At 31.8% G+C, this 27,391-nt stretch overlaps 1 protein-coding gene across 2 annotated transcripts; it reads right to left on the reverse strand.

The window, feature by feature from the left end:
• Nucleotides 1–1,091: 1,091 nt before the first annotated feature.
• LOC142337228 (neo-calmodulin-like) lies at nt 1,092–27,391 on the reverse strand. Of its 2 annotated transcripts, XM_075386366.1 has the most exons (5): nt 27,258–27,391; nt 21,199–21,337; nt 6,924–7,058; nt 2,150–2,209; nt 1,092–1,357 (listed from the first exon to the last, which is right to left on the reverse strand). In XM_075386366.1, exons 1-5 carry the CDS (start codon nt 27,272–27,274, stop codon nt 1,223–1,225), a joined length of 486 nt encoding a protein of 161 aa, XP_075242481.1. In that variant the 5' UTR covers nt 27,275–27,391; the 3' UTR covers nt 1,092–1,222. The 2 variants fall into 2 exon arrangements, with proteins under 2 accessions (XP_075242481.1, XP_075242480.1); XM_075386365.1 differs by lacking the exon at nt 27,258–27,391 and having other exon boundaries at nt 21,199–21,406.

Raw genomic sequence — 27,391 nt, forward strand, 5'->3', positions numbered from 1 at the left:
CTATCGAAAATAGGATAGTGTGATAAGATTCCAAACGGAAGCAAAAATATGAAAAAAAATCCAAAAAATAAAAAATATTTGAAAAATGGTCGCATCGAAGCCAAAAACCAATAATTGAAGAAAAAACAGCTAACCAAATTATTTTTGTTTGCAATAGAAAAATTGGGGGTCTTGTTTTTGCTGATATTGACTTAAAGTTCGCAAAAACAAGTTTAAGATCGGCTAACGTTCAGAAAAAACTTTTTTGGAAAAATTTTTTAAACACCATTAGCTGTCCACTCAAAGCACTAGATAGGTTCACTTAAAGCTCCTTAGGAAGACTATTGAACGTTTAGTCAACTTGTTTATTGCATAGGACTTCAAAAATTCAGTAAAATCTGGAAAAGAAAATCAAAGTTTCACTAAAAATTACGAACACTCAGAGTCGAAGACAAAAAAATATGAGCGATTCCTTGAAAGCTATTTTTTTTTCATTGAGCATCATTGGACTTTAAATGAGGATTGTCATTAGCGGAACCTTCAAATGAAAAGTGACTGTTTTCTTAAAAACAAAAAAATGGTAAATGTTTTTCTAAAAAGACAGCTCTCGAATAGAATTGGAATTTTTTTGATAGTAAATTTCACTATGAGAACAGAACTGGTCTTTTTAATTGCCTTTCGTCTATTAGGAATACCCAATTGATGCATTTTGTAGCGTGAGAGGCAATTTTGAAGAGAAATTATTATAGAAAAAAATGTTAATTCGATTAAAGATTACGCTAAATGTGAACAAAAGTGAACCAAATATCCTGTGTTCACATGAAACTTTCAACCTCGATAACTCCTCAAAATAAAAACGAAATTCAAAAAATCTTTTAAAATTTCGAATTCTACGCTGGACGAGCTTTTGAATGATACCACTCACAATTCTCTACGATGAATATATCGATCGGCCAAAATTGTCTGAACAAAAAACCATTTGAGTATATAGTTCCTCCCCCACAAGTGGGGTCGGAACAATAAAGATAATTCAACTTTTATTGTAAAATTTATCATTATAATTACAATTTTATAAAAAATAATACAAAAGTTTTTACTTAAGTGTGATAAATAATTGAAAAAGTTTAAACGATTGAATTTTTTTTTATAAAGCAGCAGTTAAAATTGAGGAAAAAATCCATAAAGTAACTTTAAGTGAATTGAAAAATTGTAAAACAGATATTATATGGGATCATATATGTCGTTATTCAGTAAGAGATTGGATGAGTTCCTTGTAGTCCTCAAAACTCACTCTTCCATCTCCATCCCTGTCTGCAAGTCTTATCATCTCCTCTGCATCAGAGTCACTTATCCTCTCTCCAAGCGCCAACAACATTCCCTGAACACACTACTTTTTACTGCAACCCCCCCCCCCCCCCTCACATCTATACAGACCACAATCAGTGCGAAACGTGCATTAGTTTGTGTCACGCGCGAGCTATCAAGAACAAAGATTTTTGTTGGGGGCCTGCGTGGGTTTGAGGGGGTACACGTTGCTATGATTGTCTTGTGGGTACAGTTACTGGGTAGTATTTTTCAATTTTTTAATGGTCTAGAAAATGCCAAGCTCTGATTTGCGTAACAACAGTGAATAAAAAAATACTCGTGCCTATAATCCGCGGATATTTTATAAAGTGTCCGTGTTTCCATTGGATGTAGTTTGTGTCAATACTTTACTTTGTCACTGTTTTCAGCAAATCCGTTCATTGAGCCTAGAAACTTTTGATCTGTTATTGATCACTTACGATTCATTTGAGATATCAATTTTTCTCGAGCCGAGCTGATCTATGGGTAAGTGCTATTCAGCAATTAAAAGCCTTTAATAGTTTTTCGAATATTGAATTAGTAACACACTGGCACTAATTTTTTTAAGTCTTAAACTAATGGTCGACGATACAGAAATTAAGTAAAAACTCAACTTCAAAAGCTCACAAAGTTGAAGCTTGAAATGAACTCTAAAATGGTATTTCAGAGAAGGCTCGACGCAATTGCCCCATTACCCCCATTACCCCCCACCCCCTAATCTTACATCGTTTTACCCCCGTAGACAATTACCCCTACTCTTACATCAGATTGTGGGTAATCGGGGGGTAATTTCGACACGGGAAAAAGCACCGATATTATTTCTCACCTTAACATCATCAGGTTCAATGTATTGACTGTGGTTCTTGTCGAAGCTGTAGAAGGCTATCTAGAACAGATAAAGAGTCCCAGAGAAAAGTGTTTAATCCTAGATATCTATCCCGATACTTATCACACACTTTCGTACCTGGCTGGAGTAAATGGAAATGTATAGTTAGAAATCTGAAAAGAAAATATGTTACCTGTATGGCAGAACACAAAATTTATCGAAAGCTCTTTAGTAAATCAAAATATGTAGATTTGTTTTAATTCCAGATGATATGCATTTCCTACGTATAAATGGCTTTAAAAAATTCTTAAATAATGCTCATTTTAGTCCGTTTCACATTCAGGTGGTTTATCATAATGGTTCCCTCGAATTCACTTGTTTTTTAGCAATATGATTAACACATGAAATTGGTGTTTTAGGTTATATTTTCGTTTAATCTTCAAAAACTGTCATATATTGAGCATTAAAAGCCTAAACTGGGAGCCAGAACTTCGATAAAAAGAAAAACTTTTTAACTGGAGTCAAAGAAAAATTAAGTAACTGCTTTTTTTTTCAAGCTCAATTAGCGGTTTCAAATTTGTTGGCGATCTGTCTGTTTGTGCTCCCCAGAATGTTATGCAAATAATATGCACTCACGAACTTTCAGACACAAAGAGAAAAAGATTCTTTGTCGACATCACAAATTTGTTATTGTAAACAGATCAAAAATCTCTGCAAAAAGTTTGTTCTGAGGAATATTTGTAGTACCAGAACCATCGTAGTAAAAACGTAAAAGCAATATTAGGACTCCCGATAAAGTGGTTTCCCGTATCAGATGGAAAGTTCTTCGATGCGTTTTAAAATGTAGAGGATACCATGTATATAGACCACACCTGGCGAAAACAATATCAAGTTCGCCGGAATCAATGCTTTTTGCAAAGGAAGCTTAGAGACAGGCTACATATCAATATATTTTAGTTGTGGAAATTTCCAGATCACGTTTGGAGGAAAGTCTCTTAGCGTGATATGGGACAAAATGCAAAAAAATTTTTGCCTCAACTATTTGCACGGTGCTGGACTCCATTAACATTAGGATCATACAACTCTCTTGGATTCTTTCTGTCGTCTCAGTTTAAACAAGGCAACAATCTTTTCATGCTTGGAAGTGTAGATCAGAGTCAATTGTTGCTCGTATTTAGATCGCCAAATTTTGCCACTGATAATGACTATAGATACTTTTAAAAATTGTTTCATTTCTTTGAATTTTTTAAATGAAATTGTCGATTCTCTTTGACCAAGCAAATTATTGAAAGCCAAACAAAATTAGTGTTTTCAAACTTGGAAAAAAACTATATATTTTGCTCCACGTGCAATAATGAGACTCAAGGTTTTAAAGCAGACAGCAATCAATTTGTTCGAGATATGTCAAAAGAACGAAAGTTTTGACATATCAAAAGAACGAATGCAGACAGCAATCAATTTGTTCGAGATATGTCAAAAGAACAAAAGTTTTTTTGAAATGGACCAAAAAAACTTAGAACCGGAGTGCCTATTGTCTCTGTAAACTTTTCGGATCTATTGAGTTTTGTCCTCCCCCTCCCGTTGTTTTTCGTCCTATAAGGTTACATGACAATTTACCCAATTCCATTTTACCCAATGCCATTTTACCCAATACCAACTTACCCAATGCTTTTTGATCTTTTTGTTCAATTATCCGATTGCAGTCGCCATTAGCAGTCGCTATTACAAGGATGGTTTAAAATGTTTGCGGACAATATAATCCCATGTTCGGTTGTGATAGTTTCATATCAAGTCCCACAGGCCATTTAATTATATAGTCCGCTAATTCCATGTTCGGTTGTGATAGTTTAATATCAAGTCCCACGGGCCATTTACTAGTCGGCAAAATAGTCGTTTTGGTTAATTTAGCAATGGGGTAAATTGGGTAAGTTGGCATTGGGTAAAATGGCATTGGGTAAAATGGCAGGTTGGGTAAAATGGCAATGGGTATAATGGCATTGGGTAAAATGGAATTGGGTAAATTGTCCGCTTTTTTGAAATAATTGTTCCGACCCTCTTGAGGGGGGAGGAACTATATACTCAAATGGGTTTTTTTTGTTCCGTGAATTTTCGCCGATCGATATATTCATCGTAGAGAGTTGAGACTGGTATCATTAGAAAGCTCGTCCAGCGTAGAATATGGAATTAAAAAGATTTTTTAAATTTTCGTTTTCTACAGGGAGTTATCGAGGTTTAAACTTATGAGAAAAGTAGAGTGAATTCACGTTGTTTTTATTCACTTTTTCCGGAATTTTCGCCTAAATTTTCGTCAATTTTGCTAAAATTTAGTAAAATTTTTGCGAATAGTGTCATTGTTTGAGAATAGAACAATCAACAAGCATTGTTGATTGTTTTGATTTATTTTTTTGGAAAAAAACTCTGGATAAATATTACAAAATTCAGCCTTTTTCATCAAAAAACGGCACGAAATAAGCTACTTTAGTCCACTTTGATTAAATTTGCCTGCAGTACAGCCCCAAACAATACTCATACAATCTTTGTAGACTCAGAAGGGGGCTATTCCTACTTCGGCGTCCGTTAAGGGTGCTCTGTAATTAAAAATTTGCCGTTTTTTGCTAACTTTACTCGTTGGTTTTCAGAATTGCAGAATTTATTTTTGAGTTTTCAACGAACAAATAATCTATATCTACAACATTCGAAAAATCAATTGTTCCTAACGAACAATAAGCATTAGCAGGGCTAAATTTTGGCCAATCTTGGACTGTTACAATCCAAAAAGAAGTCGGATTGCAATCAGTCGGTCTTTTTTTTTTTAAAAAAAAGACGTTTTTTTAAATAAAAAGGAACAGAACATGTCAAATCAAAGCGTAGGAGTAATAGGTCTATTTGGTTTTCTAAGGAGCTCCAAGCTAATGCATTTAAATTTTTACTTGAAAGTTTATGGTCATTTCGACCTTTAAAAATAATTGATTTTCAAATAAATAATGGCTTAATTAACTTTTCCTCTATTTTTTTTCTTGATTTGTTCAACTTCTAGCTTAGTGTGAGCAAAGAAAGAATACTTCTTCATTCTACTGATTTGAAGTGTATTCTCGGTTGTGGTTCTAAGCCAGAAGTTATTCTTTTCTGGATTTGATACTACTAGGTTTCAGTTTTTTTGTTTTAAGATATTTGCCAGTTTTTCACGTTTTCTAGTTTTGTCACCTTATCGCATTATTGAGCGTTCTCATATCACATTATAAGCGTTCAAAATATATCATTATTGCACTTATTAAAATCTTGAACAACATAGATTACCGTTTTGACAGCACCGACACCTCTTTCTTGAAGAAATTAATTGAAATTTTGTCTTTAACTGTCATTTTTACTTTGTTGTTTGGGTTGTATGAATTTTTCTGTAAATGGATAGGTTTCATCGGTTTTTCATGGACAAATTGATGAGCAGATCTTCTGATATTAGTACGTAGCTGATGGCTTCCATGACTTAGAAAAAAAATTGTTTAACAAAACTAAAAAAAAAACTTTTTAACTTCGCAATTTTGTTCTTTCTAAATTTCTTTTTGTTACCTGATCTTGTTAGTTAAATACAGGTCAAATATGACATTATGGGTGACAAGGGAAGGTGTCAAAGGGGATTGATGTCCCAAAATCTATTTTTTTCGTATTCGTTATGACCTTACTGGCTTCGACACTGGTTTTTCACAAAAACAAAGTAAATTAATTTAGTTTTTGTCATACTTGACGTTGTTTTTGTACACGCAAGAAAAAATCTGGATATTTGCAGGTCTCATGGCTTCCTGTGGATGAATAAGTGACCCTATTTAAATAGTTTTTTTGTAATTAATGTCTTTCATGACTTTGGATGTAATTTTGCTTCGAAAAAAATAATCAAAACTATTACATACTTTTACGTTTCGCTTTTTTGTCAACTTGTTACCTAGTCTTACTAATGAATGGCCATATACTACTTTGTCGCTCTTTGAAAAAGGCGCAATCGAGAAATATTTGAGGGCCAAAATATGGCTTGACGGTTTGGACAGCGTTTTCTGTTAAGTTTCAAATGAATTTTGGTTTGTTGTTGTTCTTTTTAGCCGCTGAAAAAAAGGAGTAAGGACAGTTCCTAAAGCCCTTCTATAGCAGAATTGGTAAACGTAAACCTTTGGGATATTTTTTGGTTCGTAATATTTTTTATTAATTTGAATTTAATTGTTTAAAAAAAGCGAATGTTTTAGCTTTTTTGTTTTTGTTCTTTTTTGTCTAATTGTTACCAAAACTTTTTTTGGACTGGTCCAATATATTTTCTGATGGTTTATAAGTTATTTTGTTTAGTTTTAGCTTTATCTGATGGTATGTTAACTTTGTTATTAAATTTCTTTTTTTCAAAACGGATATAAAATTTTTGATGTAATTAATGTTTGTTGTTGTTGTTGTTTGATTTTGCTGTTCAACTTGACTCGCTTTCTTAATATTGGCATATCACAGCAATCAATTGCATCAATTTTTGCTCCTCTGAGTTATTTGCTTTGGAGGCTATCTTATCGTTCATACACAATTTTTTTTGAAAAATGCTTGTGCTTTTTTGAGTTTTTTGGGATTCCCAAAGAAATAATTTTTGTGTTTTTCTATCTGTTCCTCATTTGGTAGACAATTATGCCAAAATTGTGGATGGGCGGGGTCGGAACCTTATGTGCCATCGCACATTACCGAGCCGCCTTGTTTGTTTCTATATCAAACATTGTTTCGCAGGATACTATTTAAGGCTAAAAGTGGTTACCCTGAGCAGTTCCTCTTCAAACATTTCTTGTTGACGTTTCTTCAGTAGATCCAGAAACTCTTGAAAAGTGATGTCTCCTGATCTGTCCGTACCAGCCTCCGCCAGAATTTTTCTTACATCTAAAGTTGTTGCACTCTGAAAACAATTAATGTTTGCTCAAGTTAGCATTCGTTCTACACCCCAACTTAAACTCCCCACCCGTATTATCAACCTGAAGCAAATTTAGAACGTGGACTGCTCTTTTTTACATGCGTATTGATTTTAAGAATTTTCTTAAATAACAGAAGTTATGAGAATTTAACACCGACAAGTTGACAATTAACAAGATTACGATGAAAGCTCGTTAAGTAAATAAACCATCTTTAAACAGACAATTGGCCTGTTTCATGCTGATAAAACTTTTTATCGAGGTAAAATGGTCGGGTTAAAGACATCGAGTGGTTAAAAACAAGAAACTATCTCTGCTGTCAAAGCAGTTTATATATTTTTTTAATCATAGCATTACCGCTGAAAAAGCTCATTTGAAAAAAATTTGACCAAAGTATAGCATGCGGTGTCGGCAAACTCAGACCGAAGCCCAAAAAATTGATATTGATATAGTTGAGCATAAACATATTATTCAAAATATTTCACTTTATTTACAGAATAAATCCAAAGCCATCAAGTACCACCTGGTTAACAAAAAAATAATCAAAATGCATGCCTAAAAACTACGAGACAGCTTGATCTTCAAGATACGTAGAAAGTTTATATACGATATTTATAATAAATTTTAAACTAAAGGATGACTTTACGTTTAGATAAATTGAATACAAAATTTGTGAAATTTTGAGTGAGGTTACATATATCGACAAACTAGAAAACTGATTTTACCATCATCTAGAACAAACAAAGAGCCTCGGTAATGTGCGTTTGGACATGATGTTCCGACACCACTCATCTACATTTTTGTCTACTAAATGAGGAAGAGATTAGAAAAATACTAAAAAACCACACTATATGAACAAAACAAAATAACTTAGAGGGCCGATGAGACCTGTCAATAATAGAACTGCCAGAAACGACGGCGATATAAATCAAACAATCTTAAATACTAATTACGATCAAAACGCGTTGTCCATTTTTAAAAAAAAAATAATTATCAAATAAAACTCATAGTGAAGAAAAATACACCTGTACTTCATTACAACAAATTACGGGACTTTTATACTTGCTAAAAAGTCGACAAGAAAAGAGCAAAAGCGCAAAGTTTAAGAAATCGTTGCCGTCTTTACCTATGTCAAACTAATTTGGATAATTTGAATTTAAAATTTGTGAAATTTTGAGAGGTTACATATATCGACAAACTAAAAAACTGATTTTACCAACATCTAGAACAAAAAAAGAGCCTCGGTAATATGTGTTTGGACATGATGTTCCGACACCACTCATCTACATTTTTCACTTAATTGTCTACTAAAGGAGGAAGAGATTAGAAAAATACCAACAAACCACCCTATATAAACAAAACAATATAACTTCGAGGGCCGATGAGACCTGTCAATAATAGGACTACCAGAAACGACGGCGATATAAGTCAAACAATCTTAAATATTAATTACGACCAAAACTCGTTGTCCATTTTTTTAAAAAAACAATAATTATCAAATAAAACTCATAGTGAAGAAAAACACACCTGTATTTCATTACAACAAATTACGGGACTTTTATATTTGATAAAAAGTCGACAAGAAAAGAGCAAAAGCGCAAAGTTTAAGAAATCGTTGCCGTTTTTTACCTATGTTAAATTAATTAAAAACCTTAAGTTTCATCTGAAATCACTGCGAGAGTCATTTATACTTCCATAAAAAGTGATTGCGATCTTTCATTATCCAGGATATGTCATACAACTAAAAAAAGATAGAAAAAAATAAAGGAAAAAAATTCAAAACTGGCACAAAAATGGTGTCCCAGCCAGTTGAACATTAGACTGTTCACTAAGATCAAAACATTCTGTAGCAACAGAACCACCCAATTTTGTGTTACTGTGAAAAGGAAACAAAAATCTTAAAAAAATGTGCAAATAAGCAAGAATCACAAAGATTTTATGATGACACGTAGAAGCATGAACAAAGACCATTTCAAAAAAACAAAATAGATATGAAGAGCAAGTTGTATTCAGTAGATAATGGATGTAATTTGATCTCTATATAGAAACTAAGCGACAATTTAACAAAAATAAGGCTGTCAAAGCTCAAAAAGTCTTTGTTTTTTTTTTAAAAATTTCAAAATTTTTAAAAGAGATAAGCCTTCAACTAAATGAATAGAAGTTTATCTTGCAATGTTTTAGAAAACTAATTAAGCCTGTCATTATTGAGACTAAGGTATGAGACTAATAATTAAAATAAATACAACCCGAACTAAAAACATCACAACCAACTTTATAAAACAACAGTGTTGACGCCATTACATTTATAATATATTAACGGCAATAAAATTGCATAATAACTTGCGACTGCATTGAACAGCATACAAATATTTTTTTAAAATGACTATCTCAAAATGACAGCTAAAAGAACCACAAACATTAAAAAGTATCTAAAACTCGAAAATCTTCTCAAACATATTGATTAAGCCCTAAAGACATCAGTCAAAACGATTAATTATCAGAGAAAAAATTGTCTGGTTCATGACAATGTGAAACTTCACGAAACAATGAAAAAAACTTCACGAAACTTCTCAGTAATGAAATTAAGTTAAAAAAAGAAACGAAGTATTTTAAAAAGACGAAAAAGTGACGAAAACCTGAAAAAAATGAAAAGTTGGTGAACCTTTATTTGTTTTAAGACTTTCACTAATTTCTTTGAAAGTAAATGAAATTAATCACTATATATCAATATCAGTTGTTCAGTTCATTTACAAATCTACAGTTGGCCACTGAGAACATTTTTTACCCAATGTAGAGCATACAAAAACATAAAATAAATTAAAGACAGGACAAAAATAAGAAAAAGCATTAATTTCTGCTACAGAAAGTTGTGGTATCTCTTAAAATCATAAGTTATAAAAACATTAATTGTGTTAAATAACTTATTTTTTGAACGGCTGAAACATTTTCTTAGTGGATTTTCCATTAAAGTGACAATGAACTACAGAAAAAAAACAACAGCAAAAACTGTCCTTTCTGTACAAAAACTATAAAATTTTGCATGAAAACTCGTAGTACTATAACCAAGAAGCTGTTATTTAAAAAAAACAGCAAAAAGATGAGTTTTTTTATAGGTAAGTTATTTTGACTTGTATTTACTGAGACAATACTTAAAATGTGATAGAAAAGAGATAAAAAATCTGAAATATAATAAAAATAATCATTTTCATAGCAGACATTACAAAACGACCAAATGCATCGTATAGATTCACTTACATCTCTTGAAGAAGCCAATTGAATCTTTGATCAGTTAGAAATAAAAATCAGACTTCTAAAAGAGTTAAACAGGAAGTCAAAACACAAGAATTTAGTTAAAGTTTTCTAAAAGCCATCGTCAAAGCCAAAAGAATCAATAATTTTTCTCTGAAAACAAATTTTATTTTTTCCGGCATCAATTTTCTTTTATTGCAATCTATCACTAACTGAGCCGTGAATTGAGAATTTTTTCAGTACTTAACATTAAAAAAACCAATAAAGGCAAAACTTTTGAAAAGTTAAGGCAGCACCCAATTGAAAGTTAAACATTTTCTGATTGTAAGAACCCATTGTCAGAGTAAACTTATCCTTGGTTTTGCCGCACGCCCAAAAAACCATCCAATTGTTTCAAATGTTTGGGAAATAGATCCTCTTTTAAGTCAAATGGTTCAAAAAACAATGATGCACTGTGTATAATTATTGAGTTCAATGTGCAAAAAGACGGCAAAATTTTAAAATTTTTATTCTAGAAGAATCTTAAAGGGCGCCTAAAAACTATAAAGGCAGCGTTCAAATAAAAGCTAAAGAATTTCTGATTGTAAGAATCCATGATGAGATCAAACCCATCCCTAATTTTGCGTCGCGCCCAATAAACCATCCAAATGTTCCAAATGTTTGTGAAATAGATCACTTGTTAATTTAAATGTTTCAAAAACCAAAGCAATGAGGCCTTTTGTGTAATTGTTGAGTTATGTTTGCAAAAATACGGCAAATTTTTGATTCTAGATGAACTGTAAAGGGTGCCGAAAGTCAATTAGCTCTCTTTTGGAGTTTAAGGAGATTGTGCCAGTGGTTTCTATGTCTCTTTCTCTGACAAACTTACACAAATGGGACCAGAAAATCAAAATTTGCGCCTATTTTTATGAAAAATTTTCCCATTTAGAAAATTTTCTCAAAAATTTTTGGCCAAAAAATTTCAATAAAACAGTTCGACCTAGCTCTTCTAAGTTTATTGAAAACAATAACACTCTGTCATTTAAAATTTTATCATAATTTTAAATACATAACCAAAGTTGTGCCAAATTTAGCGAAAATTTCAAAAATGTGAATAAAACTGTGAAATATTCGCAAAATTTTAAACCAATATAACTCGCTCTAGAAAACGAAATTCGAAAAACTGTTTTAAATTCCGTTTTCTGAGATGTACGTGCTTTCTGATAATACCACTCACAGCCCTATACGATGAATAATATATCAATCGGCCAAAATTGTTCAAACAAACCAACCCATTTGAGTATTTAGTTCCTCCATCACCACTTAAATGGGGGTTGGAACAAATATGCTAATTTTTCTCAAACGAGCAAAAGTGTGTTTCTTCGGTTTGCTTTTTTTCGCCGGTGAGAAAACGTTTTGGTTGGCAGCAATTCCACATCCACAAATTATTTCTTACCATTGCGTCTCTTCAAATTGATTATAAGCAGACGTTATTTAGCAGATAAAGAGCGAAATGCGAACAATTTTTTTGGGAAAAATTGGAAAAAATGAACTAATTAGCTCACGTCGATATGAGTATGACAAAAAATGTGATCAATTGGTGTCAAAGTACCGATTCATTCAAGGCAGTTTCATGCAAGTTTCTAATGTATGCCAATGGGTTATTTTTTGGTATCAAGTTTTCGAAGTTACAGCTATACTCTTCATTTTTATCGTCTATTATGTTACTGTAAGAAGTGTACTCAATCAGCTAAAGTTGTTTTTTTTTCATTTTGAGTCATTATAGAAGGCAGTTGAATTTTAAAAAAATCTCTCGGCCAGTTTTAAAGAATGGAAAAAGATCAGAGGAACTGGTGAACCAAAACTGAAACCGTTAGTGACACATGCAATTGGGTTTCAACCGGTTATAGCAACACTCTTGTGTACTGTTCCTATGAAACTCAAATAATTCCATTGCTTTCACTTTTTCAAGCGTGAGATATAGAACAGTTATTGTTTTTGGAAAAAAATGGACAAACTTGTCTGCAATAGAGCTTCCGATATGGTGATCTGATTCATAATACGCGATTAAACAAAATTTTTTATTGCACCTGTCAAAATAAAAAGGAAAGAATTTAGTTTCTATAACTTTAAAAAGGCTTTAAAAGATTAACGCAACTGTAATAGTTTTGCTTTAAATGCTCTTCCGACGGTTACAAGAAAAAAATCCGTGGGCAGAAGTTGTTATAAATCAGCTAATAATCGATTTTGCTACAAAATAAAGGTTCAATAAAATGTTGCATCGAAGGAGTACTTTTCTAAACAAAATTCGGTGTCAAAGGAACACAACTCAATAATAATCAATAAAAGTATATGTTCCTTTAGAATTAAACGGACTTGGAATTTTTTGACAAAAACCCACAGCAAACAAATTAAAGAAAAATTAGTAAAACAACTGATGTTACTGGCTTATTTTTTACACTTGTTGTTAAACAACAGGTTTGACGATTCTGTCGAATGTTTGAATGGTCGGATATCACATATTTGAATTATTTAACTGCTGGTTAATTTTTGAATCAAGCGAAAAGATCACTTGTGAAAAGTTAAAAAACACAATAATTTTTGAGCTGGTTTATTTTCTCTACACATTTCAGCTGATGAAAAATAAATTTTGAATCATATCTGAGTCTCCACGTTTTTCATTTTTGTAGCGGAGGTTCCTAGAAATTAAAATTAAATAATGAGTTTTTGGTGCTAATAGCGGAATTCAACTTACAATTAGAAAAATAATGGCATAGATTTATCAAGTAAAAGTTTAACTATCAAATAGAACGATGGAAAAAAGAGAGTAATTTTTTTGTAAAAATGCGATCTAGTATGTACCTCAATAATTTTCAATTAACGTTGAGGATAAACAAACCTATGAAGAGCAAATTGTAGTTCAGTAGATAATGATTGTGACCTGATCTGTATAGAGAAAATAAGCAACAAATTATTAGAAATAAGATTGTCAAAGCTTAAAAATCCATTGTCTTTTGAAAAAATTTATTTTTTCAAAATTCATAACAAAGATAAGCTTTCAGCGAAAACAATAGACAGTTTATCTTCGCTACGTTTTAGAGAGCTAATTGCGCCTGTTATTATTGAGACTTTGTTATAAGACTACAAAGTAACAAATAATGCAACCAGAAAAAAACATCAAAGCCAAATTTACGAAACCAGAATGTCGAAGCCATTAAATTTATTAATAATACCTGCAAGAAAATTAAATCTTAACATGTGTCTCCCTTGAAGATCTTCAAGTCTCTTTGTAAAAAGAATATTGCAAAAAGACAACAAAAAGAACCACAAAAAATGAAAAGTATCCAAAACTAACAAAAGTTCTCTGAAACATTTTGATTAACCCCTAAAAAAATCAGTCAAAACGATTCCCAAATTATTGTCTGGTTCATCAAAAACTCACGGAACTTCTCAATAAGTAGGCTAAATTGCAAAATGATACGATTTTTTTTTTAAATTGAGGAAAACCAGAACAAAAAGGGAAAAATTAGCGAACCTTTACTTTTTTCGGACTTCTACTTCTTTTGAAGAAAATTAATTTTGAATGTTGATAAGATTATAGGCTATATGTCGACATCAGTTGTTGAATTCAATTATAGATCTATAGTTTGCCACTGAGAGCTTTTATCACCCAATATAGGGCATACAACAACAAAAAATGCAACAAATACAGGACAAAAATAAAAAAAACCACTAGTATATGCAAGGGAACAGTGTCGCACCTCTTAAAATCATAAATCATAAAATCAATAATTTTGTTAAACGGCTTTTTTTAGGGACCGCTTAAACTTTTTCGAATTGAAATTTTCATTAACGTGACAATGAACCACAGAACCACAGTACTTAACTTTAAAAAGAACCAATTAAGGCAAAACTTTTGAACAGTTAAGGCAGCACCCAATTAAAAGTTAAACATTTTCTGATTGTAAGAACGCATTGTCAGATTAAAACTATCCTTGGTTTTGCCGCACGCCCAAAAACCATCCAATTGTTGCAAATGCTTGTGAAATAGATCCTTTTTTAAGTCGAATGGTTCAAAAAAAACAATGATGCATTGTGTATAATTATTGAGTTCAATGTGAAAAAAGACGGCAAATTTTTTATTCTAGAAGAATCATAAAGGGCGCCGAAAGTCAACTAGCTTTTTTTGAAGTTTATAGTGATTGTGGTGGCCGTTTAAAGGTCTCTTCTTCTGAAAAACATACAGAACGTGGACCAGAAAAGGCAAAATTTGTGCCATTTTTGATTAAAATTTTTCCAATTCATGAAAATTTGGTCAAAAATTTTAGACACAAAAATTCAATCCAGCAATCCCTCCACGCTCTTCCATCTTTATTGAAAACAATAACACTATCATTAAAAATTTTAAAACATTTTTAATTACAATACAAAAATTGTGCCAATTTTTAGCGAAAATTACCGAAAATGTGAATAAAAATTGATTTTGAATGTTGATAAGATTATAGGCTATATGTCGACATCAGTTGTTGAATTCAATTATAGATCTATAGTTTGCCACTGAGAGCTTTTATCACCCAATATAGGGCATACAACAACAAAAAATGCAACAAATACAGGACAAAAATAAAAAAAACCACTAGTATATGCAAGCGAACAGTGTCGCACCTCTTAAAATCATAAATCATAAAAGCAATAATTTTGTTAAACGGCTTCTTTTTAGAGACCGCTTAAACTTTTTCGAATTGGAATTTTCATTAACGTGACAATGAACCACAGAACCAAAAAACAACCGCAAAAACGGTCCATTATGTACAAAAATTACAACTATTTTGTATGAAAACTCGTATTAGAGTAACCAAAAAGTTAGCTTGACTTGTATTTACTGAGAATAAGCTAAAAATTGACAGCAATGAGATAAAAAACGACAAGTTCAGTAAAACTCTTAAATGTAAAAAAAAAATCAAATTCAAAGGAGACATTAAAAAACAACCAAATGCCTTGTAAAGGTCACTTAAGAAGTCCATGAAGGAGTCAATTGAATCTTTTATGAAGAAGTCAAGCTCCTGAAGAAGTCAATTGAATCTTTTATCAGTTAAAAGTAAAAATCAGACTTCAAAAGGAGTTAAAAAGGAAGTCAAAACACAAGAAGTCAGTTAAAGTTTTCTAAAAACCATCCTCAAAGCCATAAAAATCAATAATTTTTCTCTGAACACAAATTTTTTTCCAGCATCATTTTTCAATTATTCCAATCTATCACTAACTGAGCCGTGAATTGAAAATTTTGTCAGTACTTAACTTTAAAAAGAACCAATTAAGGCAAAACTTTTGAACAGTTAAGGCAGCACCCAATTAAAAGTTAAACATTTTCTGATTGTAAGAACGCATTGTCAGAGTAAAACTATCCTTGGTTTTGCCGCACGCCCAAAAACCATCCAATTGTTGCAAATGCTTGTGTAATAGATCCTTTTTTAAGTCGAATGGTTCAAAAAAAACAATGATGCATTGTGTATAATTATTGAGTTCAATGTGAAAAAAGACGGCAAATTTTTTATTCTAGAAGAATCATAAAGGGCGCCGAAAGTCAACTAGCTTTCTTTGAAGTTTATAGTGATTGTCGCGGCCGTTTAAAGGTCTCTTCTTCTGACAAACATACAGAACGTGGACCAGAAAAGGCAAAATTTGTGCCATTTTTGATTAAAATTTTTCCAATTCTTGAAAATTTGGTCAAAAATTTTAGACACAAAAATTCAATCCAGCAATCCCTCCACGCTCTTCCATCTTTATTGAAAACAATAACACTATCATTAAAAATTTTAAAACATTTTTAATTACAATACAAAAATTGTGCCAATTTTTAGCGAAAATTACCGAAAATGTGAATAAAAATTGTTGAATACTCACAAACCTTAAAACCGCGATAACTCGCTCTAGAGAAAGAAATTTTAAAAAAGACTTTTTAATTCCAGATTCTAAGATGTACGTGCTTTCTGATGATATCACTCACAGCTCTCTACGATGAATATTTCGATCGGCGAAAATTGTCTAAACAAAAAAAAACCAGTTGAGTATATAGTTCCTCCCTCCCCACTAAAGCGGAACAATAAGACTAATGAGAAAAGTATCACAGACTGTCAAATGTTATCCGTTTTGGTTTTTAGGAAACCACTGAAAAATGATTTAAGGTTGAAAAATTAGGAAAGTTTGGATAAAACTAAATAAATATATTTGTAAGGAATCAATCTATCCATGTGTCTTGTTTTGAATAAATATTGCAAAAAATAGGTAGTAATGTGGCAAAAACAAAGTTTCAGTAAACAAATTATACTCTTTACAAATTCTCATTTGCTAAACATTTGCAAAGAATTTTTATTTTATTAACTAAACCGAGAATTTATAGGATTAATTCAACTGCTGCCAAAAAACGTTTCAATTGAGGGAGCAGAAACACCTACCATTATTTTGACTGAAGCTCTCTCCTTTACAAATAAGTTTTCAAGCAAATATATATGCATATAATTTCCATAGGTGTATATTTTATTAGAATCATTCGTTAAAAAACCATTGATTTTTTTGTTCACTGGAAACAGAGTAATTCTCTGAAAATCACCTGGAGCAACAAATGTGAATTATTTGCCATTTTTTCAAAAAAATAGGACAAAAAATGTGCTGTATACAACAACAAACCGTCATATTTATATCCTAAAATCATACAAATTTCTAAAGATCACAAGCAATTTATGAAATCTCGAGGTAAAAAAAGACGAGAAGCTCATTGAAAACGGGTTGTTTCAATAGGAACAATGGCTCAATGGAAACTTTCTTTACGGAGACTAAGCTACAAATCGAACAAAAAAGATTTAAAAATTGGCGAAGCTCAAAAATCAAATCATGTTCTTGAAAAGAAATATTTTAAAAAGCATAACAAACATAAAATTTTAAAGACAGAAATAAATACATGAATCATCATGGTACCTCATGAAGCCAATTGCGCCTCTTTTTAATGAGACTAAGGCACAAGAGTACCAAATAGCAACAAACACAGGCAGAAGACAAAACTTCTCAAACAACTTTACGACACCACAGTGTTGAAGGCACAAAAACTATAAAAAAATTATCTACAAGAACATTAAGTCAACAAATGTGTCTCCTCGGAAAATTAGTGGGTCTGCCTTATAAAAGAACTGCAAGGAATCGGCAGCAAAAAGAAACCAAAAATTGAACAGCAACGAAGACTCGAAAAATTATGCGATTAAGTTGTTGAAGCCATAGGTCAAAACATATAACGAACAGAAAACTTAGTGTTTAAACAACAAAAACACTTAAGATTTTTTAATAATGAAGTTGGGTTACCGAATGGCGAAAATGAGAGAAAGCAGGAAACATTTGAAAAAAAAATTATTTTTTTTTTTAAAATTAATTTTTAAGTCATCAAAACAATTAGCTATAAACCGAAATCTTTAAATAGGTTAAATAAAACTCCTGGGGAGGAAAGGAAAATTTCTATCAGTATTTCTATCAGTAAAAAATTTCTATCAGTATTAAAGTGTTAGGTACATTATGTATCAAAACAACAAAAAGAAAGACAAACGCTGTCAAAAGTTAAAAAAACTAAATTTGGCCAGAGAACTGTGTTTCAGCTCATAAAGGCATAAACTATTCAAGAAAAACGACTATGATAGTCAACCGCATCTTTTTTTCAATACTGTGCAGTTTCAATCTATGCAATTTGTCAATTGTATTGGTCAATAATTTGATAATTGGACAAAGAAACAAAATCAACCTATAAAATATCTAATTATGCTCAAAAATTATTAAAAAATTGAAAATTCAAAAACAATAAAACCAATATTTTTATATAGAACCATTACAAACATTAATTTAAGACTCATAGGGAATGACTTTTGGGCAGTCTTCACTAGGACTACGCCAGAAATTGAGAGAAAAAGATAAAATATTGACAAAGTCCACAAATTCACCGACATTTTTTAAAATCAAATATTTTCAAAGTTACACGAGATATCAGACTACTGCCGAAAACTTTTCTAGGTTCATCTATACACCGTAAGAAGACCATTGGACTTTTGATTGCGCAGACTAATTTATTGGACTACCAAAATTATAATAAATGAAAGCAAAACATGAGAAGTCCACAACATTTTTACGAACAAATTTGCTCAAAATCATGAAAAATATGAGCTCAACCCTTAAACCATAAAATTTGTTAATAGGGCCTAATTTTTTGGAATTATTATCTGCCAATATTGTAAAGTTATAAAATTCGTAGTACCAATACCTATAAATCATTAGTTAAAATGAAAATCGTTAGAGAAAATACTTGATAACTCACGGCAGATGGGTTTTGGCCTGTCTTTAATGAGACTTTGCCAGAAGCTGAGAGACTTAATATAAAATACATGCAATATTCAAAAACTCACCAACATTTCCTTAAAACAATTAAAATCCATGTCTTGAGAGACATCATATAACAATGAACACCGTGTCTGGTTTTGCTTATACTTCCCAAAGAAGCTAATTGGATCTTTGATCAGAGACTAGGACAGAGGACTATAAAAAATTATAACACATGGAAGCTGAATATTGAAAGTCCATAAAATTTTACGAAAACATTCGGTCAAAGCCATAAGAACCATCAGCTTAACTCTGAAACAATAATATATGCTCGTTGGCACAATTTATGTAAATAGCGATTTTGCACTGATTTGAAATCTATGTCAGAAGTCAACATAGAAAACTATAAAGGTAAAAAAATTTTGAAAGGCCGCGCCCCGATAAAATCTGAAAACTTTATTAAAAGGATCCACGATGAGATCAAGATAGGCCCGGATACTATTACCTATCTACGAAAATAGTTAATTGTTCAAATGGTTGCCAAATAGTTTAATTTTAAGCAAAATTTTCCAGCATATCAAAAAAAGATGCATTTTTATAATCAATAATTTTTATATAGTTTAAATTTGACAAATAACCCGCAAAATTTTAAATCCAGAAGACCCTTAAAGAAAATGGGAGAAGAACAAGCTCTATTTGTGAGCTTAGAATGAATTTGCTAGCAGTTTTTAGGTGTCTGTTTCCAGCATATTTGGTCCCATTTTTGTAATCGGTCCCCTTTTTGACTGAAAAAGTCTGAATTTTGAAAAACTTTGCATATACTCTAGCCAAAAACCCACTCCATTAATTCAGCAACCCTCCTATACCTTAAAGACAGAACCAATAATGCTACTGCTAACAATTTTAAATTTTTTAAAATTGAAAATAGACGAAAACGGGGACAAAAATTACTAAAAATATGTACGAAAGCAAAGTAATTCAGCCGAATGCTCACAAAAACTAATATTTCGATAAATCCTGTAAAAAACGAGATTCAAAAAAATCTTTTTTCTCCAGAATTCTATGCTGGACGGTCTTTGTCATGATATCAATCACAATTCTGCAGGATGATTATATAATACGGCGCAAATTGACTGAACAAAAAAGTCACTTTAGTATATAGTTCCTCCCCCAACTAAAATGGGTTGGAACAAAAACAGTTTTTTTGTTCAAAATACGACAGTGAGCATAAAACAGTTGAAATCTATCAATTTGTTTTCTCATCTAATTTTTTTTAACAATTGTTCAAGCAAAATAACGTGGTTTCCATCCTCGGTTGTGATTCGGGGCTTCATTCTGGAAAACTAATCAGAAAAAAATGATGACGAAATTAACAATCTTTTAATTTCTTGCAGAGTTACACTTTTATTTACACTTTTTTTCTCTGACATCTAAAACATACGAAATTTACTATATATGACCCTCAAACTGTTCTGTATCGAATTACATTGACAGTATGTTTAGAGTGAACCTGCTGATTATAAAAAAAGGCTCTTTGGAAAGTTTAAAACCTGAAATCTCTTGAAATCTTGAAAAAAGAGGCAGTTCAGACTTTTTGCATGGAAGTTAATGAGGAATAGCTAAATTCAAAGGAAATGCTACTATATCTGAATTATCCAAATTTTTGCCTGAGTTAACCCTATTCGAGAAGACCGAACAAAAACAACATCAAATTTGTAAGAAATGTTTGGTATGTTCGATTTCGAACGTAAGAAAGATTCGGAACAGTAGATTTGTTCGGAATTGTCGGTATTGAGCTTAAGAAACATTCGGTATCGAAGTTTTTGGACGCAGGAGAGGTTCAGTGTGTTCAGTTTTAGAGATTCGGTATGTTCGGCATTCAAACGTAAGAGATTTTTGGTATGTTTGGTATTTAATGGTAAGAGATTGTTGGTATGATCGGTATTTAAAGGTAAAAGGTCGTCTGTTTATTTGGTTTTAGACGTAAGAAATTGTTGGTTTTTTACATCGAAAATTTTGGTTTTTCTGTTTAGAAGGGAGTCAAACGTTATGATAGCGTTCCTTTTGCACGTAATTCTCAGAGAACAATTGTGAAAGAATGTGCAAAGTTACTGAAAATTCTTTTTTGGCTCGGTCTCAAAATTAATTGAACAAACATCAATTTTTTGGTTATTTTAATCCAGAAGATCACATTCATGGTATTTCTCTCAACAATGCCGAATCTCTCTTGCGTTCAAAAAGTGACAATACCGAATCTCTCTTATGTTTAAAAATGACGATACCGAATCTTTCTTTTGTTAAACACTGAACAAAAATGATGATGCCGACTGAAAAATTGTAGGAAATTTTGTCGCTTTTGGTTAGAAAAAACGACGATACCGAAGATTTCTTAAGTATAAAAACCAAAGAATTCCCGAAAAGGGAAGCGCTTTCGGCTAGTTATCAGTTATTAAGTTGAGGTGATTTAACTATTAGTTGGAAATTATTGATTACTAATTATTTTTTGCTCATAGGACTGAACAAATAGTGTATTGTTCATCATATACTCACCGGGGCGGGTAAGCATAAACCTGCTTTATCCTCTTCTGGGCTATTAAATGAGCTTTTGTCTCGATCCACTGAGTTGAATATTTCATAGAATTCTTTAATCTCATTGGCTGAAAACATTTCATCCTCGTAATGCTCGGGCCTGAAGTTCTTCACACGTTTATCACGAGACATAGCTGCAAGATAAATTGACAGAAAAAACGTTTATGGTTTCAATATTTAATTATTTTGTAGTACTTTTAATTTAATAAGGGGCTTAAGTGATCTTGGTTTTCACATCGAGTTACGAAAATGAAAATAGTTTTTGACAAGTTGTAACTGTCAAGTGTGTTACACGGCGAACGAAAACTAGCTAAAGTTTTGAACGTCTGTAAAACTTCAGAATTTATTTTTATAAAAAGACCGTATAGCAAACTCAATTGAAGTTCTTTTGAAAAATAATTGCTGGTCGCCTTGAGAACATTTTAATTTAAATTTATTGTTCCTTTGAGGTTAAAAGGTGCCACAAAAAGAACGGTACAGTCCCAATAGCTGAGCAATTGTATAGACCTCTTATCATTTTTCACTGACAACTGATTTGATTGTCATAAATAACTTTTATTTTAAAAGTAAAGGCTCATTTTTTCTAACGCTGACGAGTTATGAGATATTCAATAGTCTAACAATCGGTTTGTCGGTTTGGACTAACTGATGAACACATAGTTTTCACTAGAGATCAGAAACGGCATTGCTGTCGTCGGCAAAAAATACTGAGGTTCTTTTATTTTTAGGATGGTTGAACAAATCGAAAAACAAGTACTTGCTAATCTCTCATTAGTACATGACTGACTAACTTTATTGATGATAACTTTCATCTGATGTTACATATGCACTTTATGACGCAGAAAAGATGCTAGCTAATAATCGTATTTTAATATATGAAGCAAAGAAAAAAAACATTGTTTATAGACATGTGTCCAAATATTCTAATTGTTGGAAAATATAGTTAAAATGTCTATTATCAAAATATTCAAACGTTTTTTGACCTAATAAATGGCAATAGCTAATTTTTGTGCAGTGAGCAAAATGAGTTCCTTAATTGCTTTGGCGGGATAAGAAGTATTACTATATAGAACAAATAAGAAAAATGAACATTGTTGATACAAGTTGAATAACTGTACTTTTTCCATTTTTTTGACCGGGAAAAACAGGGAAAACGTCATAAATTATAGATCAACAAACACGCCGACAAAATTTCTCTCTCAAAATAGTTACCTACAATTTTTTTAATATAGTATTTTGAATAAACAAACCTGTTTTCGAAAAAAGTGGCAAAAATCAAAAAGTCTTCCGCATTTTCCTTTTCTTTGGTAAGCTGCAACAACCATGATTTGTTTTTAGGCATAAATCGTAGGGAATAAATAAAGCCTTGTGTGGATGAATTTTGTATAATGTTAGTTTTTGTGCATTCCCGGAACTAACTCCAAGTCTATATCAGTACAAGGCAAGTCTAAATCCAAGTCTTATTTCGTTTCCAAGTACTGGGCAAATCTAAATACAGTCTTACAAGTCTGGGAAGTGTTAGCCAAGACTTGGATAACACTTGGAAGCTGATTCCCAAGTCAAAACCAACTTTACAAAAAGTTTCAAGTAAAAATTTCGATTTCCAAAAAAAATTGTAACGTGCCAAGATATCGGGGTTAGTTTTTGGCTACGTTTGGACGATTTCCCCGCTATTTTTGGATGATTTCCCGTCTTTCTTTAAACCATTTTCGGACTATTTTTTGGCCATTTCCCGACTATTTTTGGAAAATTTCTGGGTTTTTTTAAACATTTTTCGAATGATTTTGGACAATTTCCCGGCTTTTCTGACCTTTTCCGACTATTTTTCGACCAATTTTGACGTTTTCCGGACCCATTTTCGACAGTACTGAAAATGGTTTTGCGTTAGGTCAGGGTTTGTCTCCTATACCAATCTATTGACGCCAATTTGTTTTGCTTTAATAGTGTATTTAGGAAGAAAAGTTTAATTTAATTAGGTAAATCTTTAATTGGTTTTCGAGGTTTAATTGGTTTTCGAGATGTGAGTAAGGAACTGAGCCATAATGGCAGTTCAATGGCAACCTATAACAGGAAGAGGGAATATGAGAGACATTTGCTACTGTCAGTTTGATTCTGTTCCATTAGTCGATCGATAAACTGATCAAAAAGTCATTTTTACTTTATGATTGTTTGTTGTGATAGTTCACTTTAGAAAAAAAGAAAAAAAATTAATTTTTGAAAAGTAATTTATCGCGAAGCAAAAAACTTAGGAAATTAAATTAAAACTTCAGTTTATAATGAAAAAAAAATTTAGCAGACCACGACTGAATATAATGAACTAATTGGTAATGTGGGTAGCTGCTCCCACTTTTAAAAAACCACAGGAAAACGTCTTATCAAAACAAAACACCGGAAAACCCCCTACAGAGAACACATTTTGGTCCCTGACAGTTGAGTTTCAATCTAATAATTGAAGCAATTGGTTTTTTTTACTGCAGCATATTTTCTAGAATGTCTTCAATGCATCAACGGCTCACTACAATATTAATTGCGCTCCTTCAGCACTGATCACATCTAAGTCGCCCGTTCAGTTTAAGTTAATTTTTTATAGTACAATTTCTCTTAATTTTGCGCTGACAATTAGAGAATTGGATTTTAGCGTGGCTCAAACAGCCCTATAGCTACTCTTATATCTAGGTATACACTTAGCCCATTTTCAATTTTAGAATCCAAGCGCGTGTAGGTTCCATAACATTGTGATCAAAAATAATTGGATAATGTCTGAATTCAAAACCAATAAGATCCCAGTGAAGTGTTAAAATTGAATAATAACAAACTATAACCATGCGAACAGACATAAACAAGAGCGAGAAAAGACAAACAAAGGTGCTTCTGCCGTTTTGTCTGCCGAATAAACAACAAAAAGTTCAAACAAACCAAAAAAGGTTTAGATTTCGTTTAAAAGCATAGGTTATAACTGCGAGTTTCTTCCCCAAATTGCGAAGTAGGCTGCAGAGAGATCTTTGAAAAAAGATTATATATATATATATATATATATTTGGTTGAGAGTAAAAAGTTTGAAAATCAGAACAAATAATTCTTATAGTTGCAAACTTAATGCCTTTTTTCTATGTTTTTAGAAATTTGTTTTATTTCATTTTTAATGGATTGGATGTATTTTACACTAACACTCACACACACACACACACACCACACAACCACACACACACACACACACACACACACATATATATATATATATATATATATATATATATATTTATATTTAAATATATATATATATATATATATATATATAGATAGATATATTTATATATATATATATATATATATATATATATATATGGTTGAGAGTACTAAAATTTAAAAATCAAAACAAATAATTCTTATAGTTGCAAAAATTTTTGTTTCATTTTTATGTTTTGAGAAATTTGTTTTATTTCATTTTTAATGGCTTGGATGTATTTTACACTAACACTCACACACACACACACACACACCACACAACCACACACACACACACACACACACACATATATATATATATATATATATATATATATTTATATTTAAATATATATATATATATATATATATATATATATATAGATAGATAGATATATTTATATATATATATATATATATATATATATATATGGTTGAGAGTACTAAAATTTAAAAATCAAAACAAATAATTCTTATAGTTGCAAAAATTTTTGTTTCATTTTTATGTTTTGAGAAATTTGTTTTATTTCATTTTTAAAAGCTTGGGTATCTTTGCAACAAAATGTCACACAAAAACAATAGTGAAATTGAGGCCACATGCTCTGACAAATTGCGTAACAGGCTAACACTGAATCTCTTCTGTTGTGGGAGAAAAATCAGGTGTAGAATCTATGAAAACCATCCACAAGTACTTCTTTTGTAACTTTATAAAGATTTATAGATCCACAATTCGGCAGTAAATTTGATTTTAGTACTTCAAGACAAGAATTGAAATAACATTTCGGTAACAATAACTTTCAACACTTCTGTTTCAACCGTTGGTTTTAAATCTGTATGTTTTTAAAGTCCTGCTCTCAATGTTAACAAGGGAACAAAATTTCAACAATTTTGAAAGATAGGTTACTAATGTGACAAAAAGTCTCTGATTTAAAGCTTCCAAAACAAGCGTGATTTGTAAAAATCTCCAAAACTTTAGTGAACGGGAGCCAACAGTTCGACCAAATATCTACGACAACCAGCAAACTCCAGTGTCAACAACAAATTTATCGGCAGCCGAATTCCAAACAGGGAGAGATTAAGCAAAAACTTTCAGAACCAATAGAAAAAATGCAAAAACATACTACCAATTTGTATTTAATTTTTGGTTTCAACGTCTTCAAACAAAAAATTTGTTGCTGGGTGCTATTGAATTGCACGCGTGAAATCTATCAGAGCAGTATTTTGCTGCTATCTGCGAATATTGACAAAGAGTCTAAAACAATCAAAAACTCCTGCAATTACAAATTCTAAGTTTTTGAATTGAGTCTCGCATTACATCAACCTTAGGAACTCCGATTCCACCTTTTTGAGCAATAAAGTCTCATTTTACTATATGCAGCAATTAGTACGTTTTTTTTAAGATGGTGATATTTAACACGAAACACCCTAGAACAGATCTTGCAAAACGAGAAATTAATTTGCTGCATTTTATTTGAGAATTCTTTTGTTGTATTCAGCTCTCACCCACGGTGTTTTTGAAAATTTTCGTATTCGGTATGCTGGTGAAAAAAGCCAGCCTTGATAATAAATTTTGGACGATTCTCAGGTAATGATGAAACAAAGTAAAACAAGACGAACTCTCAGACAATACGAAAATCACATGAGACATGCAATTTTTCATAACGTAAATATTGAGACTTTTAAGCTAATAGGAGTCCGTACATGCCCTATGAATGGAAACCAAAACAAAAATATAATTAATATAAAACAAAAACATATAATGCTTACATTTCTTATATATGTTTGGTGCTTCAAATGTTGATAAACGAAGCAACATCTTCTCCTAACGCAACTTAAACCATTCGATAATGCACTAGTTATATGTTTGTCAAGTCTGATGTTGTTGGCAGCAATTGATGTCCAAAACCTTTGTACAGGAGATACGAGATGCCAAGAGGCGATCACTCCTTGTCGAAGATGGCGCACTCCTCAAGAATAACCTCTAATTTCATCAGAAATTACCTCGACTTTATACTGCTTAACGAGAGGCCGATAGCGTCCAACATTAACAATACCTCGCTCAAAAAGTGGGGAGATATAGAGGCCCAACAAATTGAGTAATAAAATCGCAGAATGATTGTTTCAAATTTGAAGCTGAACTATTATGTCAACCAATGGGAGGGGACTTTATATATTATTGATTCTTATCTACTCACCCAGTGCGAGGTGAGTTGAACGAAGTGCCTGTGTAAACGAATAAAGAAAAAAGCAATTGATGAAATCAAAGAACAGAAGGGGTACGGTAAACTGAATTAGTAGACTGTTGATTTATATGAGAACCAAGTTGCAATAAAGAAAACATTATATAAAATTCCTTATAACAAAAATCGCTATCCAGAAATGTGTTTTGTTTTTGCTCATTGAAGAGGTGCTCTATTTATCTGCGTTTCCGCAACCCAATAACCTTCTGAATATATTAAATACATTAAAGTTATAGAGATAATTCCCTAATCTGAATCTCGACTTTATAAAAAAGACTTAAAAATATAGGTGGGGCAATTATTGACTTTAATAAATTAGTTGAGGACATTAACAAAAATTAAGCTTCATTTTTGCTGTTTCAAAGTCACAAAGCATGAAATTGAGCTGAAACCTTTTCATACGCAGCATCTGTAGAGCAGCACAGTCTTTTCATACCCAACAACGGTCAGTTTTTCCCTTAAGTTGAGCTCCAGATTGTTATGAATAGTGATACTATTAAAAAATCATGTCGTAAAAAAAGTGTATGTTTTGGTGATGATCGTGTCACCCCTAACCTACAGTTCCTCTGCATTCCGAGGTTGCAAGGAGGTTTGGGAGTTGCGGGTTGAATTTTTACCAATTTAGCGGTTGTCCGCCTGCGTCCAGCTTGGCGTTTGCTGTTTTGGGTTTGCGTTTTTGATTTCTTGGG

The sequence above is a fragment of the Convolutriloba macropyga genome, chromosome 3, assembly GCF_964194025.1.
Source record: "Convolutriloba macropyga chromosome 3, txConMacr16.3, whole genome shotgun sequence".
Classification (NCBI taxonomy): domain Eukaryota; kingdom Metazoa; phylum Xenacoelomorpha; order Acoela; family Convolutidae; genus Convolutriloba; species Convolutriloba macropyga.